The sequence below is a fragment of the Dermochelys coriacea genome, chromosome 9 (assembly GCF_009764565.3).
Source record: "Dermochelys coriacea isolate rDerCor1 chromosome 9, rDerCor1.pri.v4, whole genome shotgun sequence".
NCBI lineage: Eukaryota > Metazoa > Chordata > Testudines > Dermochelyidae > Dermochelys > Dermochelys coriacea.
In genome coordinates this window covers 83,364,589-83,379,915 of record NC_050076.1, presented here as the reverse complement: position 1 = coordinate 83,379,915, position 15,327 = coordinate 83,364,589, and the positions used below count along the sequence as shown (strand labels likewise).

General features: G+C 44.7%; 1 protein-coding gene across 1 annotated transcript in view; it reads right to left on the bottom strand.

Moving 5' to 3' along the window:
- SLC16A2 (solute carrier family 16 member 2) overlaps nucleotides 1-14,736 on the bottom strand; it is a 96,028-nt gene extending 81,292 nt beyond the window's left edge. The window contains exon 1 of the mRNA XM_038416753.2: nucleotides 14,102-14,736. Coding sequence (XP_038272681.1) covers nucleotides 14,102-14,567 — 466 coding nt within the window. The 5' untranslated portion in view covers nucleotides 14,568-14,736. The remainder of the gene's footprint in view (nucleotides 1-14,101) is intronic.
- Nucleotides 14,737-15,327: the final 591 nt, after the last annotated feature.

Sequence of the window (15,327 nt, the reverse complement as noted above, 5' to 3'; positions counted from 1 at the left end):
CCAGTACACCAGTTCATTTAAACGCAATGAAATAGCTTGGCGTAGAGGTACCAGTGCTGTGCATTGCCACATATGCAGCACACACAAGTTTGATTCATGGACCTGGCTCTTTCTCCCATGCTGAGCACACTGTGGTAGCAAGATGGTCTACCACCAGCCTGTGATGATGGGGAGATCACTGCTGAGTGACATGAGTTGGAGGCCACTACTGAAAGATGAGCATGCTGATCAGGACAGGGATTGCAGCATCCTATATACATTTGTACAGCAAATAAAATGGGAAAGGCACAGACAGGTTCTGAAAGGAGCTGCTGGAGACTGGCCTTGAGGGGGAGGATTGTAAAAGGGGAAGGGATTCTTACCAATCCCAGGACAGCACCTCTGCTGCAGGGGACCTTACAAGAAAGAAGAATAAATAAGTGAAATGAGATCCACTGCTTTGTTTATATCTACGCAGTTTTCATGCAGGAAGACTCCCTGCTACATCGCTGGAAAATAGTGCTGCTATCTCTTTAATGAGCTGCTTGTTTACAGCACCTGGCAAGACCTGTTATACTAGGTAACTGTGTGATATTTGAAACGCTTACAATTGAAAGCATGTTACAGCAATTCAGAACATACTTAATGTGGGTTTTGCAACATCCCCAACCTACTCAGGGTGGATGAACAGAAATAACCCCCAGCAAAGCAAGTCACCCCTCAAGTCTAACAACAAACTATTTATATTTACTGTACATACTGTAGTTTGTCTGAGATTGCTCTAAGAGAAACCTGGGATGAGGGAAAATGTGCACAAAATTTACACACACGTGCTATGTATACACATACATTATATAGTGCATGCACAGCTTAATTTTCAGAAGTACTGAGCACCTAGAGATTCCATGTACTTCAACTGGAATGTTGGGTGCTGAACCCTTCCATAAAATCATGGCGTGTGTCTGCATATATATTATAGCCACATACACACCCAAAATGCAGCTATACATTTATAAACACAGGTATATAACTTCAAGTTCATGAAGGTTTCCAAGGGACATAACTATAACTGCAAACCCCTGGGGTCAGAGACTCTTTTTTGGTATGTTTTGTACAGCACCCAGCACAATGGAGCTGCAGCCCCAAGGTGCTACCACAATACAAGAGTAATGAAATCAGGCATTCACAAAAGAAAAAACAAAAACAACAAAATAAGCAATAACTCACTTAGGTTGAAGGAAACAACGGTATCTGGAATTAATTAAGATGAGTTTTCCAACTTTGAGGTTCATAAGCATCAGATTTGTTCTGTATAAACGATACAGATTTTGTTATAACATACATACGATGTTATAACACACACACGGGTCCTATGAAAAAAATGCACTGTTGCTGGTCCAGTAAAAGTACCTCATCTTGTCATTCTAGCCATTGACATTTGGATCTTTACCAAGCAACAATATGTAAGACAGTCACTAGGATTAAAAAAAAAAAAAAGAGTTCCCAGGTCACTAAATTTAGAGTCTGCTGATAAAAAGGGTACTGTCGCAATGCTACATTCAAAATTCTCCAAGATACACCAGCTAGCAGCAAGAATCACCTATTGGGATTAGCTCCCCATTAGCTCTGTAACATCGTAGTTTGTTTACTGCCAATCACGTCACAAGCAATGATTTCCCTCTGCCTACAGCCCATCTCATCCCCATAAGGCCAGGAAGCAGTTAAAAGCCCACTGAGTTAGAGCTTGCCCTCATCCACATAGGCGCCGACTCTGTGGGCACTCCGGGCTGGAAGAACCATGGGAAAAAAAAATAAAATAAAGTAGTGGGTGCTCAGCACCCACCCGCCACAGCTGTTTGGCAGCACCCCGATCAGCTGATTGGAGGCACTGCCAAACAGCTGATTGGCAGCTGGGGGAAGGGCTTTGGGGCAGGCGGAGAGGAGCAAGCAGGCAAGGGCCTCAGGGAGAGGGGCAGGAAGAGGTGGAGCAAGGGCAGGGCCTTGGGGTAGGGCACGGACAGGAAGAGGCGGGGGGAGGGCAGGGCTTCGGGACAGATCAGGGGTGGAGCACCCCCATGGAAAAGAAAAACTCAGTGCCGATGCTCATCTACACCGAGTTTCTTAGGGTGGGGTTTTGATGTTGTGTTTAAAAAAAAAAACACAACGGATAAGGGGGTCTTATTAAGTTGCCATGAAAATGTCAATTCTAATGCAAGCTTGCCAGCCAGTTCACAACAAAATCATAACCAAAGTCGGAGGACACATGGGGTAACGTGTACCATAAAAGGCAGTCTCAGCAGAATAGGCACTTGATGAACACTAGGAGCTCCTGGCACACCTTTGGACAGTACTGCTGCCCTGGGGTAATCAAGTCATTGATAACTACAGGAAGAACTGGGGGTGGGTAAGAAAACACCTGCTGGGATGAGCATCACTCAGAGGCAAGGCCCTACACCCTACTTGATTATGCAACCAAATTCTAAGCAAGTTTCCTCTTTATTCGGGTGCTGCATAATTCCAGGATTGTGCCACAGGATGGCTCCATTCTGCAGTCAATGCTTCTGTGCTGAAGAGTTTGCTGCTCTTTGCAGAGCACAACAGGACAGAAGGCAGTAGAGGTGGGAGGCAGGTTTGAGGGACTGAAGAATATGCAAGCAGCTCTGGGTGACCTGCATTGCCTCTAACAAACAGGGAGGAAGAGACCCTGGGGATGGCCTGAACTGGTCTGTGTGAGAGAGATGCAGAACACGGTCATCTAAACTGGCTTGGCTGTCAAAAGCCATTAAAATTAAACCAGATTATTTTTCCAAGATGGAAATGACACACAAGAACGTGATCCACTGCCCACATATTCACCCCCACTCTAGCCAGCCACAGTCCACCCCGCTTCTCGCATGCCCAACACCTACTGGAGAAGGCACCTGCCTAGTAAACATCAGAGCTCTGCTAGGTATAAGCCTCCAATTGCAAGTCTCCCCCACCACCCCAGAACCAAGCGCACAGATCTAGGGTTCTTGACACAACATTTAGGACTAATAAAGAGCATACGGCACAGGCCTTGCTTAAAGGACACTACAGTAATTTATTATTCCATTGTAGGATTAGCTGAGCAGATCTTTAAACACACTGTAGTACTGGACATTTTCACTGGTAAACCACATTCATCATTTTCCTACTAGGCCTTTAACCTGAAACATGCTTTCAGGACAGAGTAGCAATGCTTGTAACCTCTGATTAGCAACACATGTTTCTCTCTTCCCCCACCTGCAGGCTCCCACTTCCAACAGATGACAACAGATGGGCCTCAGTGCCTAAAAGGCCTAAGCTGTAAGTGCTTGGATATGGAACATTTAACTACTAGTCTGCAGGAAGCGTCTCGCACCGAGCACACGAGTGGGAGTTGCAATTCCTAGGGTTTACTCCTGGTTCTCCCACTGTTTGACCTTGGGCTAGTCACGTTGCTTTGTGCCTCAATTTCCCAGTATGTAAAAGGTGAATTTTTCCCTATCCCCTAGAGGCATGTTATGAGGCCTAGTGCCGAAGGATCTGATCCTGAAAACCTTTAGCTTCTCAAGAAGTCTCAGTTATTTCAGACCGTGTAAGTAAGGATCTGAAGTAGCAGCCCCCTAACTTGTGTACAAACTGGCTCATATTGTTCTCCTGCCCGCAGCATGGTAATAGTCTCCCAAAGTGGACATTGCATAACACACAAAGTGATTGCTAGCACAGGTGCAGTTACAAATCATGTATTAATCAAAAGCAAGAGGAAGAAACAAAAATACAATCTACCAGTCGCCATTAGAAATGCTGCCCCCTAACAAACAAACAATTACGAATCACCAGGAACATGACAACACCCTCTTGGTATACGTGAACATCTTCACTTGATTGGAATTAGCTCCACCCTTTTTCCTCTCAGGGGCCTGTAATAGAATTAAATAGGTTTTGCCTTCTCTTACAGGTAGAGAGGGACTTCCGCACTTCAGCCCCAAGCCAGTTGGCAAGGCTATGTTAAGGCACTAACTCAACCTTAGATCATTTGATGCTATAACAACAACATTTTGTCTTATCCCACACCTTTCCTCCAAGGAAGGAACACTGCAGCTTTAACATCATAAGGCCTAATTTGCTTGGTGTTATCCTGCCCCTTTAGGAATTCATGCCAGGGCTTTAGAGAATTATTTATTCCCTACATAAATCAATTTTCCAATATCAACATTTCAGATTCTATCAATATCCATGGTTACAGAGAACAGCTGGTACTATCCTGTTTGAGATACTAAGAAACTAACTTACTCAGAACTAGAACACAAAGTTACAGGATTTCATGGGTGGGCCAGGGCTATCTGGGTCGGTAAAGCTTGAAGACGGACAACATTTTTTAGCAGATATTTTGAATTCTTCCAACATCCCTGAGCTTTTTAAACTAGATATACAGTTCAGAGCTTGTACTGAGCAAGAGATTAATCAGGCAAACCACACACCCTTTAGTAATTTATACCACCAGCACACAAGAGAATCAAGTAACAATTCTGTGCCAAGTGTTATTTCTTGAAGATTGGCTGACTTAGAATTCAAACCCTCTCTTTTTCCCTTTATGTAGCTCTAAGGTCATCTTAGGGCTGGAGTTTCTGGGATTTTCAACTCTCATTTTCCAATGATCACAGCTTTCTGCACAGGACTCTCTAGTAAGTTTGCATCCATGCACCGTCAGGTTAACAAGGCCCAGTACTTTGGTCTTGTGTGGTCACTGTTATTACAAGGAGAAAGCTTTGACTTACAAAATCCTCCTGGTCACTGAACAGGAAGATGCATCCAGAACAAAGCAACGTAACAAACCCATGGGCTGCAGGCAGACAAAATTACATTAATCACTCTCAGGAAGCCAACTCCAAAAGAGACAGGCTGTGTTCTCAATGACACCAGAGTAAATCCCATTTACTTCACTAGAGTTACTCTGGATTCACTCCGGTATAAATGAGACCAGAATCAGGCCCACCGGTTTCTACCACCGAATCTAAAAAGGAGAATACTCCGAGTTCGGGTTCCTTATCCTCTCTGCCCTCAGAAAGCAACATCATAAAAAAAAAAAAAGCCAGTTCACTACATCGCCACACATATCTAAGATAGTTAAATAACTTCACTTGTCTCTTTGGGAGTAAAGACTTTTAGACTCAGACTTTAAGGCCAGATAGGACCATCATGATCACCTTGTCTGACCTCCTGCACATGGCAGCCACAGAACCTCACCCACCCACTCCTGTAATAGAACCCTACGCTCTGGCTGAGTTATTGAAGTCCTTAAATCATGATTTAAAGACTTCATGTTACAGAGAATCCACCATTTACACTAGTTTAAACCTGCAAGTGATCTGTACTCCATGCTGCAGAGGAAGACAAAAAAAAACACCAGTGTCTTTTGTGCATAGCGTTCTCTGTTCCTATCCATATTCCAGTCTCACCACGGGAATGAAGAGTATTACAGCCAGAGGCAGGGTGCTCCCAGTGGTTGGCCATCACCATTTGTGGAGTCTAATAATTTGATTAGGCTTTAAGTTAGTTTATATAAAAAGGGAAAGGTATGGGGGATGGAAGATTTACTAAAAAGCAGGAGGTGCTTATATTTTGTTGACTGGAACTAACACTGGTACTGCCAACCAGTTTCACCAACACTGCCAAAAGCGTTCAACAATTGTGAGTCAGACATAAAAAAAAAAATCATGAGATTTAAAATAAATAAAGTCCTTTGTGTCTCCCTTATTATTTCAAGATTTTAGGCTGCACTCAGATCACATTCTCAAGCTTTTCTCCACAACCAGGCTGGCTAAGAGCTATTTTTTTAAATGACAGATAAGATTTTTACATAATCACTTGACTCTAAGAGCTGGGGCTTTAAGACCACCACCAAATATTATGAGCCTCACAATAAGATTGGAAGAGTTGCATTGCAATATGCATTTCTAAATAACACTTTGCTGTTTCTCATCAGCACTGAAGTTTTTTTTACATCTGAGGGAGGTAACTGGAGACTAAACAGCTCTTTATTAGAATGGTTAATCTAGTCATTGAGAATTGTCTAGGTGCAACCTACTCCTCCACTCTCTCATGCTGCAGTGCATTAATTATTACATACAAGATTGCTTGTTATCATTAACGGCTCATATTAATCCTGTTTCTTGTTCTTTTAGTTTTATATTTGCATTTTTAGCTATTGTGAAATAAAGAGGGAAGTTTTAAAGCTTTTCACTTTACTCCAAGCGCTGGAATCAGGTTACATCTGAGATAGCTTACACTTCATTTGAAGTTCCTGTGAACTACAGGGCAATATCCTCCATTATGCTGATCAAATTCAGAAGACTTGTGTCTACTCATTCCATGTACACACCAAGAGGATGAGAATCAATGCAAGGCACAGCCAAAGGCTAAACCATGCCCCTCAAAAGAACTCACATCTATGGTTAAAAATAATTTTTAATGAGAACTCTTCATGCATTCCTAATAAACTCTGATTCTTAAAACTGAACTTTAAAAATCTAGTTTACTTAATTATTTTTGCTTTTTTTGCAGCGGGGGAACTAACAACCTGATCCAGAACCACTGACAGACCTCAAGAAAACTGAAATTAAAGAACGGGGGATAAAGAAGGGAGAGCGAAGAGGAGAAGGTTGTTAAAAAAAAATTCAGGGGGAGTGAAATGAAGAAGTTGGGAAAAGATCAGTAAGGTGGAGAAGACAAAAAACATATGGAAAACTGTGAAAGGCAATATGATTACTAGGGAGAATCATTAGGAGATGCTATGTAATCTGATGGTTAGAAGAAGATCCTGGGAATCAGGACATTTGGGTTCTATCCACTGACTCAGTGTGTAGACTTAAGGGTAGTGACTTTCCCTCTGTTTACACATCTGTAAAATGGGACTAATGCTACTTCCTTGTAGCATAGGATGTGGAAATGTAATCAGTTCAAGTCTGTACAGTGCTCTGAGGCCCTTGGGTGAAACGCAGATAGAAGTCTAATAGTTATACAATCGCCTTAGAGCAATTAATATAAAGATGTCAAGTCCATCTGAAATGAGCCTATCTGAAAAACTGTTCTACATCAACAGCTACAGTGCCACCTTCAGGAGAGGACAGATAAGACCTTTCCAAGAAACAACATGTAAAACCTGAAGCCCAAATTCTAAAATGTATTTGAAATATATGGACAATAACAAAAATAAGGAGTCCTAGATATTAAAATCAAATTTAATTCTTTGTGTTAACAAATTTTCTAAAAGTCTGTTTACTTTTCATCATCTGTCACAGGGACACTTCAAATGTTTGAAATTTAAATTACTTTTTCATATAACAATTAAGTAGGAGTGAAACAATGATTTATATGTCCTGCTTACAATTTTAGCAAATACTCAATTTACGTCGTAGGTTTACTACCTAATGGGTGACTTAGCTATAGGCAAAGAGAGGAAGACATTGAGAGAGAGAGTGAAATACATAGGAAAAATTAAAGAACATTTTCATGAAGAAACACACACACACACACACACACACACACACACACACACACCTCCATGAAAATAGTCTTTAGCTTTTCCTATTTGGCTGAAGAGTCCACAAAACATCACCACAAAATCCACCCCCAAACAGATCCTGAATTTAAATCCCGAAGTCTTGGATAGAAGCCTCTTTTTAAATTTAGATGTACACAACAAATAAAGAGTGCTATAATGACAGATTTTTGACTCTGACACTGTCCCTGCAGTTTACACAGCCCTGTACAGTGAGGGATCTGAAAGAGGGTTTGAAGTCACCAGTGCAATGAAATATTGCTAAAATTTACTTGGGTGCATTTTCAAAAATGACCTCCCGGAATTCACTGTATCATTAGGATTTTCCCTTTCTAGCCCACAGAGCCAGCAGGGCCCCACAATGAGGTATGCAAAGCTTTTTTGTATGTATTAGATGAGTCAGTTCCTACTTTCTGCTCCTTGTTCTTTTACTCTCAGTAGAGTAACAGTCTGGCTGTTAGAACTACATTTTCTCCTCTCACTAAAACTTTTCTCTGAAGTAGGATCTTAGCTTGGTTTCTCTGTTCTGATGAAGCCCTGATCCATTTTTATCAGTAACATGAACCTGCTGTTTGTCCCTTCCACACACCAGTTTTGATAAAGCAGGACAGATTAAACAAACTAGTTTACCTATCCCAGGAATCAGAGGACATAACACCGCATCATTTTTTAAGCAGAAATCCCCATAGATCTCAATGGGGAATTCAGATTAAAAACAACAACAAAAATCTAAATGACAAGCCTTATAGCCTTCCAGACAAAAAAAGCCCATTGGAACACCTTGTCCATCTTGTTACCAAAGCAGGGTTGTTCATGACTGGTTCATTTCCTATTCTGCCTTAAATATAAAAGATGAAGACAGGATGGACATTCCTCCAACATGATCACAGAAACTGTACAGTGCAGAACGTGCACTCTTGATTTTAAGAGGCAATCCCTACTCAGTGATGTACCAGAAAAGCCCCGCAAAGTTTCCTGCTAGTATATCCTAGGCGAAGTCTTTTCCCCAGCTACAAATGTAGGGATCAATTTAATTCTGAGCAAGAAACGCTACGGTTAAGTATTTAATCCCATTTTTACTCCAAGACACCATTTGGTCTCTATAGGACCTTCTGGAATCAGAAGCCTGACTCTGCACAGAGCTGTAACAGTGGATATTCTTTCACTGCTGGACAAAACAGCAAAATAGTCCCATCTCTTGTGCAAAAAGGCAGTCAAAGGACTGCTGCACAACACACTGAGGAACTACTGCCATGAGAAATAGGCTACAGAGGCACTTATGGGAGAGCTATGGAGAAACCAGACAAACTTTACAGTCCATTTAGCAAAGTGCTTGTAGTTCCTATTTCAAGGCAAATGAAACATAAAGCAAATAAAGTTAATCTATATCTGGATGATTTTAATAAATAAAAAGGGAAGAGGAAAAATCAATGCAGTCCTTCTAGCTGCCTTGCCAGCTCTTGTTAAATCCCTGAAACTGCAACACCTACTGTGGATTTATAGAAACAAGACACACTTTCAGAATGGCAGACAAGCAGGCTCCCTGCCATTTCACAGCAGATCCTCAGTGGATGTTTGAACTGAAGTTAACCACAAGCAATGTGCACAACTGACATTCTGTGTTCACTAAACCCAATGGAAACAGGTGCTTCTTCTGCCCAATGCACCCTGCTGCCCCACATATCAGGGACACTGCTTGTGCTTGGGGACACCAGCTGGGAACTCTTGGCTGCCTCAACCGTGCCCATGCTGGTGGGGCATCCCTGTCTGACCTGCAGAATCCAGAACTGGCCTGGGTTTCTAGCCTAATTTTCCTTAGCAGTCACATTTTAAAATGGGTCACAGATTTAAATAAAGCTAGGCACCTCCCTTCTTGTGTAAGAGCCTCCAATCTAAAATGGATCAGTCAGGGGTCCAGTGCACACTGACCCTTTAGAAGAACTGCTATTCTGGTTAGGTTTCAGAGTAGCAGCCGTGTTAGTCTGTATTTGCAAAAAGAAAAGGAGTACTTATGGCACCTTAGAGACTAAAATTTATTTGAGCATAAGCTTTTGTGAGCTACAGCTCACTTCATCGGATGCATTTGGTGGAAGGTTTGCTTCCCCAGAGGGGAAAAGCTAGTGCATTAAGACACTGCCCCAACATCCATTTCCATGGGAAAGGAATCCCCATTTCACCCACTCACTAATCCTTCTCACAATACCCATATGAGACATGGGAATACTGCTCCCTTTTTACAGGATGAGAAACTGAGGCAATGAGAGGCGACTCACCCAAGGTCACAATGGGAGTCAGTCGCTCCCATGATGCAAGCTAGGGAGTCTTTAACAAACCCAATAAGTACTAGGGCTCTTTTTACTAGATTATCTAATCACTGTTATTTTCAAGTATCCCAAAGGTACACTATCGCTCCATGCTTCCTTATAGGACACATCTGCTAGAAGTGACTGATTTTTGCTCTTCCCTTGGGTAAAGATTTTACTCTAGCTTCAATGTTTCTCTACAATACTCCTCCCCCTCCACAAAATGAAATCTCCAATTGTGTCTCATTATAAAGTCCTGTCTCTTGCTACACGTAGCCAAGGGGTGTGTTAGATATCCACAGCAGCACATGCTGATCATCACTGGATTGCTTGTTTACATATGCTCAACAGTATATTTCTTTAAACAAAGGAGCTATGCATTCAGTGTGTTGTTGAAAGAAGGTTGTTTTTACAGCCTGACCCTACATTTGAGCTCCAAGGATTCTACATTTTATGAGATCAAAAACAAGAGAATGCAATGCAAACAAGAAATAAACATTGATAATTACAGCCATGTGTCTGTGCTGCTATTGCTTAGTTTGAGTTAGCACCTTTTTAATATAAATATAAGCCCTATTTTTCAGGAGTATAACTTGGCTGGAATCCTAGTCTGCCTTTACATCTTAAAAGCACTCTCCAAATATTACATCAGTCTCATAAAAACCTACAAGATAGGCGTGTATTAACCCCCATTTTTACACATGGAGAAACTGAGGCAGAGGGGTTAAGCGACTTGCTCATGGTCACAAAGGGACTCAGTGTCAGAGCTGGATTAGAGAGCAGGAGTTACTCTTAGTCCTATACTTAATCTATTGGGGGTTCTCATACTGTGGTCTGTGGAGTACTTGCTGGTGGTCTAAGGGAAGCTGTCAAGTCGCACACTTTTGGCTCTGTTTACAGCTCAGAGCACCATGCCAGCTGAGAAGGGAGATAAAATGCAGAGCATAAATAGACAGTGTGATTCTTTTCAGGAAGGCCATAACACTTAGTAATCTGAAAGCAGCTACAAATTCTTTCCTGATTATGTTTCCACTGGGATAGTATGTAATTGAAAGTGGGGAGGGGCAGAGGTGGTCTGTGAAACCAAGAATTGGGGAGAAGGGGTGGCATGCAGGTAGTCCCATACAGCTCCCTTGTCAGAAGGGATGGGGAGTGAAGCTATGGGCCACACTCAGTGCTGCTTCTAGCAGGTGTAATTCATCGAAGCAATCCAAGCATGGAGTAGAACACGTCAAGAAGAGCAGCTGCTCTCCATCTCCACTCCTATCCAGATGCACCTTCCCATGACCCATGGAGTCCCAGCTTCAGGTCTTAGCACAGAGGGACCTCAGCAGGCTGCTGGAATTGCAGGTGTATGGACTCTCCGAGCCTGTACGTTTAAATGCCAAAATACCAAGACTTACTTAAACAGAGGATTAAATAAATAATCAATCATCCATTGCACATGGGCAATCATTCCCCTCTCCCTGAAAGTTAGAATTTTGTACACATTTAGTACGTAGCGAACCATGTACATGTCCAGTGATCGGAAAGCAAGTGAGAACTGACATACAAACATATAAAGGCAACATTAGCCTAGCAGGTCAAAGCATATGCATTATAAACGGTCTCTTCGCTAAGCAAACAGACCAAAATTCACATTTGTCATATAGGCAATTTAATTACAAAGCACTGGATTGACTCACACACACACACGTTGGAAGAAACAGGAGCCTACTCCTGCATGCCCATGGCAGAGTTTTTAATCATTTTGACCCCAAAACTTCAGTTTTCAATATTTTTAGCTAGACCTTCTCTTTTAAAACTGTGCCTTGGGTTTTGTTGGTAGGATCACAAGAAGGAAAGAGATAACGAAGTGTTGATTTCCTGAAGAATACAAACACGGAGATGCATTGTGTATTCCACCACTTACAATTTAAAAGACAACCCATGTTAACATCGACAGGTTCAGAGTAGCAGCCGTGTTAGTCTGTATTCGCAAAAAGAAAAGGAGTACTTGTGGCACCTTAGAGACTAACAAATTTATTTGAGCATAAGCTTTCATGAGCTACAGCTCACTTCATCGGATGCTGTAGCTCACGAAAGCTTATGCTCAAATAAATTTGTTAGTCTCTAAGGTGCCACAAGTACTCCTTTTCTTCATGTTAACATTGTTCTGTTAATAGTCTAGAAGTGACAATGCGAAGATTGTCCATACATCTTTAACTCTGCCGCCATGCAGATCTGCACTATGTTACAATCTTTAATTACGTGATTATATTATTTCTCAACAATATCATGCTGTTAATTCTAGAATCTAAGAGGTGTAGCATCTTGTAATTTCTTTAATTCCTGTACATTTATCGTCAATCATCTAGTACATCAGTGCAATGTGGTCTAGAGAAGTGTTTCTCAAAGACCAGTCCATGGACAAGTGCCGGTCCCTCAGATCTCCTTGACACAGTTTAGGAAGGCAACAAGCGGGTCCCTGGTATCAAAAAGGTTGAGAAACACTGGTTCTAGAGGATAGACCACAGGACTGAGAGTCAGGAGATCTGGCTTCTATTCCCAGCTGTGCTATTGACCTTCTGTGTGACTTCACGCAAGTCATTTCACTTCTCTAAGTCTCTGTTTCCTCTCCCACACTTTGTATGTATTGTCTATTTGATTATAAGCTTTGGGACAGGGACTGTCCCTAGCACAATACAACCACAATCTCAGCTGAGGCCTGTAGCTGCTACCATCATACAAACAAATAAATAATTAAGGTACAGGCTCTTTTCTATCTTTAGACAACACAATCCTAAAAACACTTCATCCTGCTACTAACTTTTCTTATGTCAGTATCCCTATTGAAATTAAGTGACTAAAGTTACTAGCAGGCATTTTTACAGGACTAAGGCAGTTTGTCAGCAGCCTTCCTGGGGTGCAATTCAGAGGAGGCAGTTAAAAAGCTTGTTTAGCTGGTGGGGGAAAAAAAAAAATTAGATGGCCTAAAAAAAATCAGATGTCAGCTAAGTTTCCCTTTTACTCTGTAGTATGTTGTGTAAGAACAGTTAATGGTGCATGCTTCATACAAATTGCTTTAATGGTCTGTGTAAACCACTGCTTTATTGTTCTACACATAAGACTGTAAATACTGTTATATTTGAGAAATCATCTTTAATTACAGTCACATAGTGGATATGCACAAGGCACGTTACATGTGCAACCTTAACTTTATCATTTTGATCTTTTTGTGCTTCAGAGCAATCCTATAGTCTCAACAGGGTTTTTTTTTTTTAATAAAACTTCCTAGGCAGGGTGTTTTGTTTTGTTTTTTCTTTTTAAGAAAGAAGAAAGCTAGTAACAATTCCTGTGGAAACATGGAACTATTTGACTGCACAGTGTCAGAATATTTTTAATATAAATGCAGACAATATACATTTCTGCTACCCCGCAAAAAAACCCTCAAAAAACTGTTTTGGGGATTTTTGTTTGTTTGTTTTGCTTTTGTGGGTGGGAGAGGAGCACTAAAACTTTCCAAAAAGATTCACCTTTGGGCACAGAACAAGCCTGGTAATTCAGTCCAAAGGTGGAAGTTCTAAACGAGCGAAAAAAAACAAAGGGGCAGAATGAAAGTGCTTATGCAACCTTAATACGTTGCCTATGCCCCGTAGTAAAATATTTCCAAGGATTTCCTCTTTCTGGAAACGTTTGTTTCACTGTGGACGGCAATGGAGCTTTCCTATTTGATTTGGTTTTCATGATTCTTTCCCTGGGGATATCTTTGCAGGAATGGAAGACATTTAATATATAGATTATAACCCAAACTGCCTCCCTCTCCCCCAAGTTACATCTGCTGCAAGGAGACACCTAGATTTAAACAGCATGCAGGGTCTGATATAAACCAACCAAAGCCAAGCAGCAGAAGGGGGAGTTCCCAATGCACCGATGCTGGCAGGAGCACCGCGGGAGTGACAGCCTGGACTGGAACTTGCCCCTACAGCAGGCAGTCTGACGTCTCCGACTTCAACAAGATACTTTTACAGTGGCCTTCCTAGGGCACCCCTACCCCCGCCGGGGTGTGTGTCTCACGGACACGCAGACGAAGTTACATACAGTTCCCTTTGCGGTGCCAGGCCCGGGAAGACCGTAGATCTGGTTACGGGGGGGGTTGTGCCAGCCACTTATGCCTCAGTCTCGCCCTCCCCGGCTCTGCCACCCCGGACGCCGCTCAGAGCCCAGCGGGGCCGGGGGAGAGGCCGGTCTGGGGCGGGGGCCGCCGCCCTCTCACCTGTTTTGAACTCCAGCGTGGGGTCCTTCTCGCCGCCGCCCAGGTCGCCCTGCAGCATCACGTAGAGGATCCCGAAGGAGTTCTGGATGCCGAAGATGGACCCGTTGCACCAGGTGGCGGCGAAGACCACGACCCAGCCGAAGCCTCCTTCGGGAGGCTGGAAGCCCGGCCCGGCCCCCTGCAGCCCCTTGGCCCCGGCCGCCTCGCCATCCTCCGCCGCCGCCGCCGCCGCCTTGGGCCCCTTCGCCTCGGACCCCGCCTGCTCCTGCTTGTGCGGCGCCATCTCGGCCGGGCAGGGGCCGCCGCTGCCGCCTCTCGGATCCCGGCTGCGGAGCCCGTCCAGCAGCTGGTCCCACATGCCCTCGCCTCCTCCCGCTCCGCTCCCCCTGTCATCCCTCGGCTCGCCCGCCCCCGCCGGGAGCCGCCTCCCCCGCGCCTCTCCTCCCCCAGCTGTAGCCTCCTCCATCTCCCGGGCGCCGCCGCCGCCGGCCCGGGAGACGAGGCGGGTTGGCGCGGGAGGGGGCCCGGCCCCGGGCTAGAGAGGGGGCGGGGAAAGCCGCGGGACACAAGCCCCCCCGCAGCGCGGAGAGAGGCTCGGGCTCAGCCGCCAGCCGGGGCCAGACCCCTGCAGCCCCGCCGGGCGGATCCGAGTCTGTGGCTGGAGCTTGATTTTCACGCGGGGGGTCTCCTATCCCAGCTTCCCCCACCCCTGATTTCCTGCCTCCCCTCGCACGGTAAACAACGAGGAGCCGGCGGGCTGCGCCCGAGGCAGGCGCGCAGAGCCCCGGGATCCGCGCGCGCCCGCTGAAGCCCCACGCAGAGGGCAAAGGGGCCGGGCCGGGCCGGGCCGCGGAGAGGAGAGGAGAGGAGAGGAGAGGAGCGCTGCGCCTGTCCGCCCAGCCCCCCCCCCGCTGCTGCTGCTGCTGCTGCTGGGGGCGGGGGAAGAGACGGGCTTTAAAAACAACCCCCCCCCCCACGGGTGTCATTCGGCTGCCCCGGCCCTCCGGCGCCTCCGGCCGTGCGCCCTGCCTAGGGCAGTTCGTTGGCAGCGCCTCCCCCTTCGGAAATCAATCGGGGCATTGTTGGCGGAGCGCAGAGCCGCACGGCGGAGGGCCCCGAGCCACCGCAGGGGCTGCCGAGACTCCCCTCCCCCGGGGCAGCCCGCTGGCAGGGGCGGCAGGTTTGTATAATGTTTGGGGGTGCCAAAAGGGGTCCAAGTCCCACCC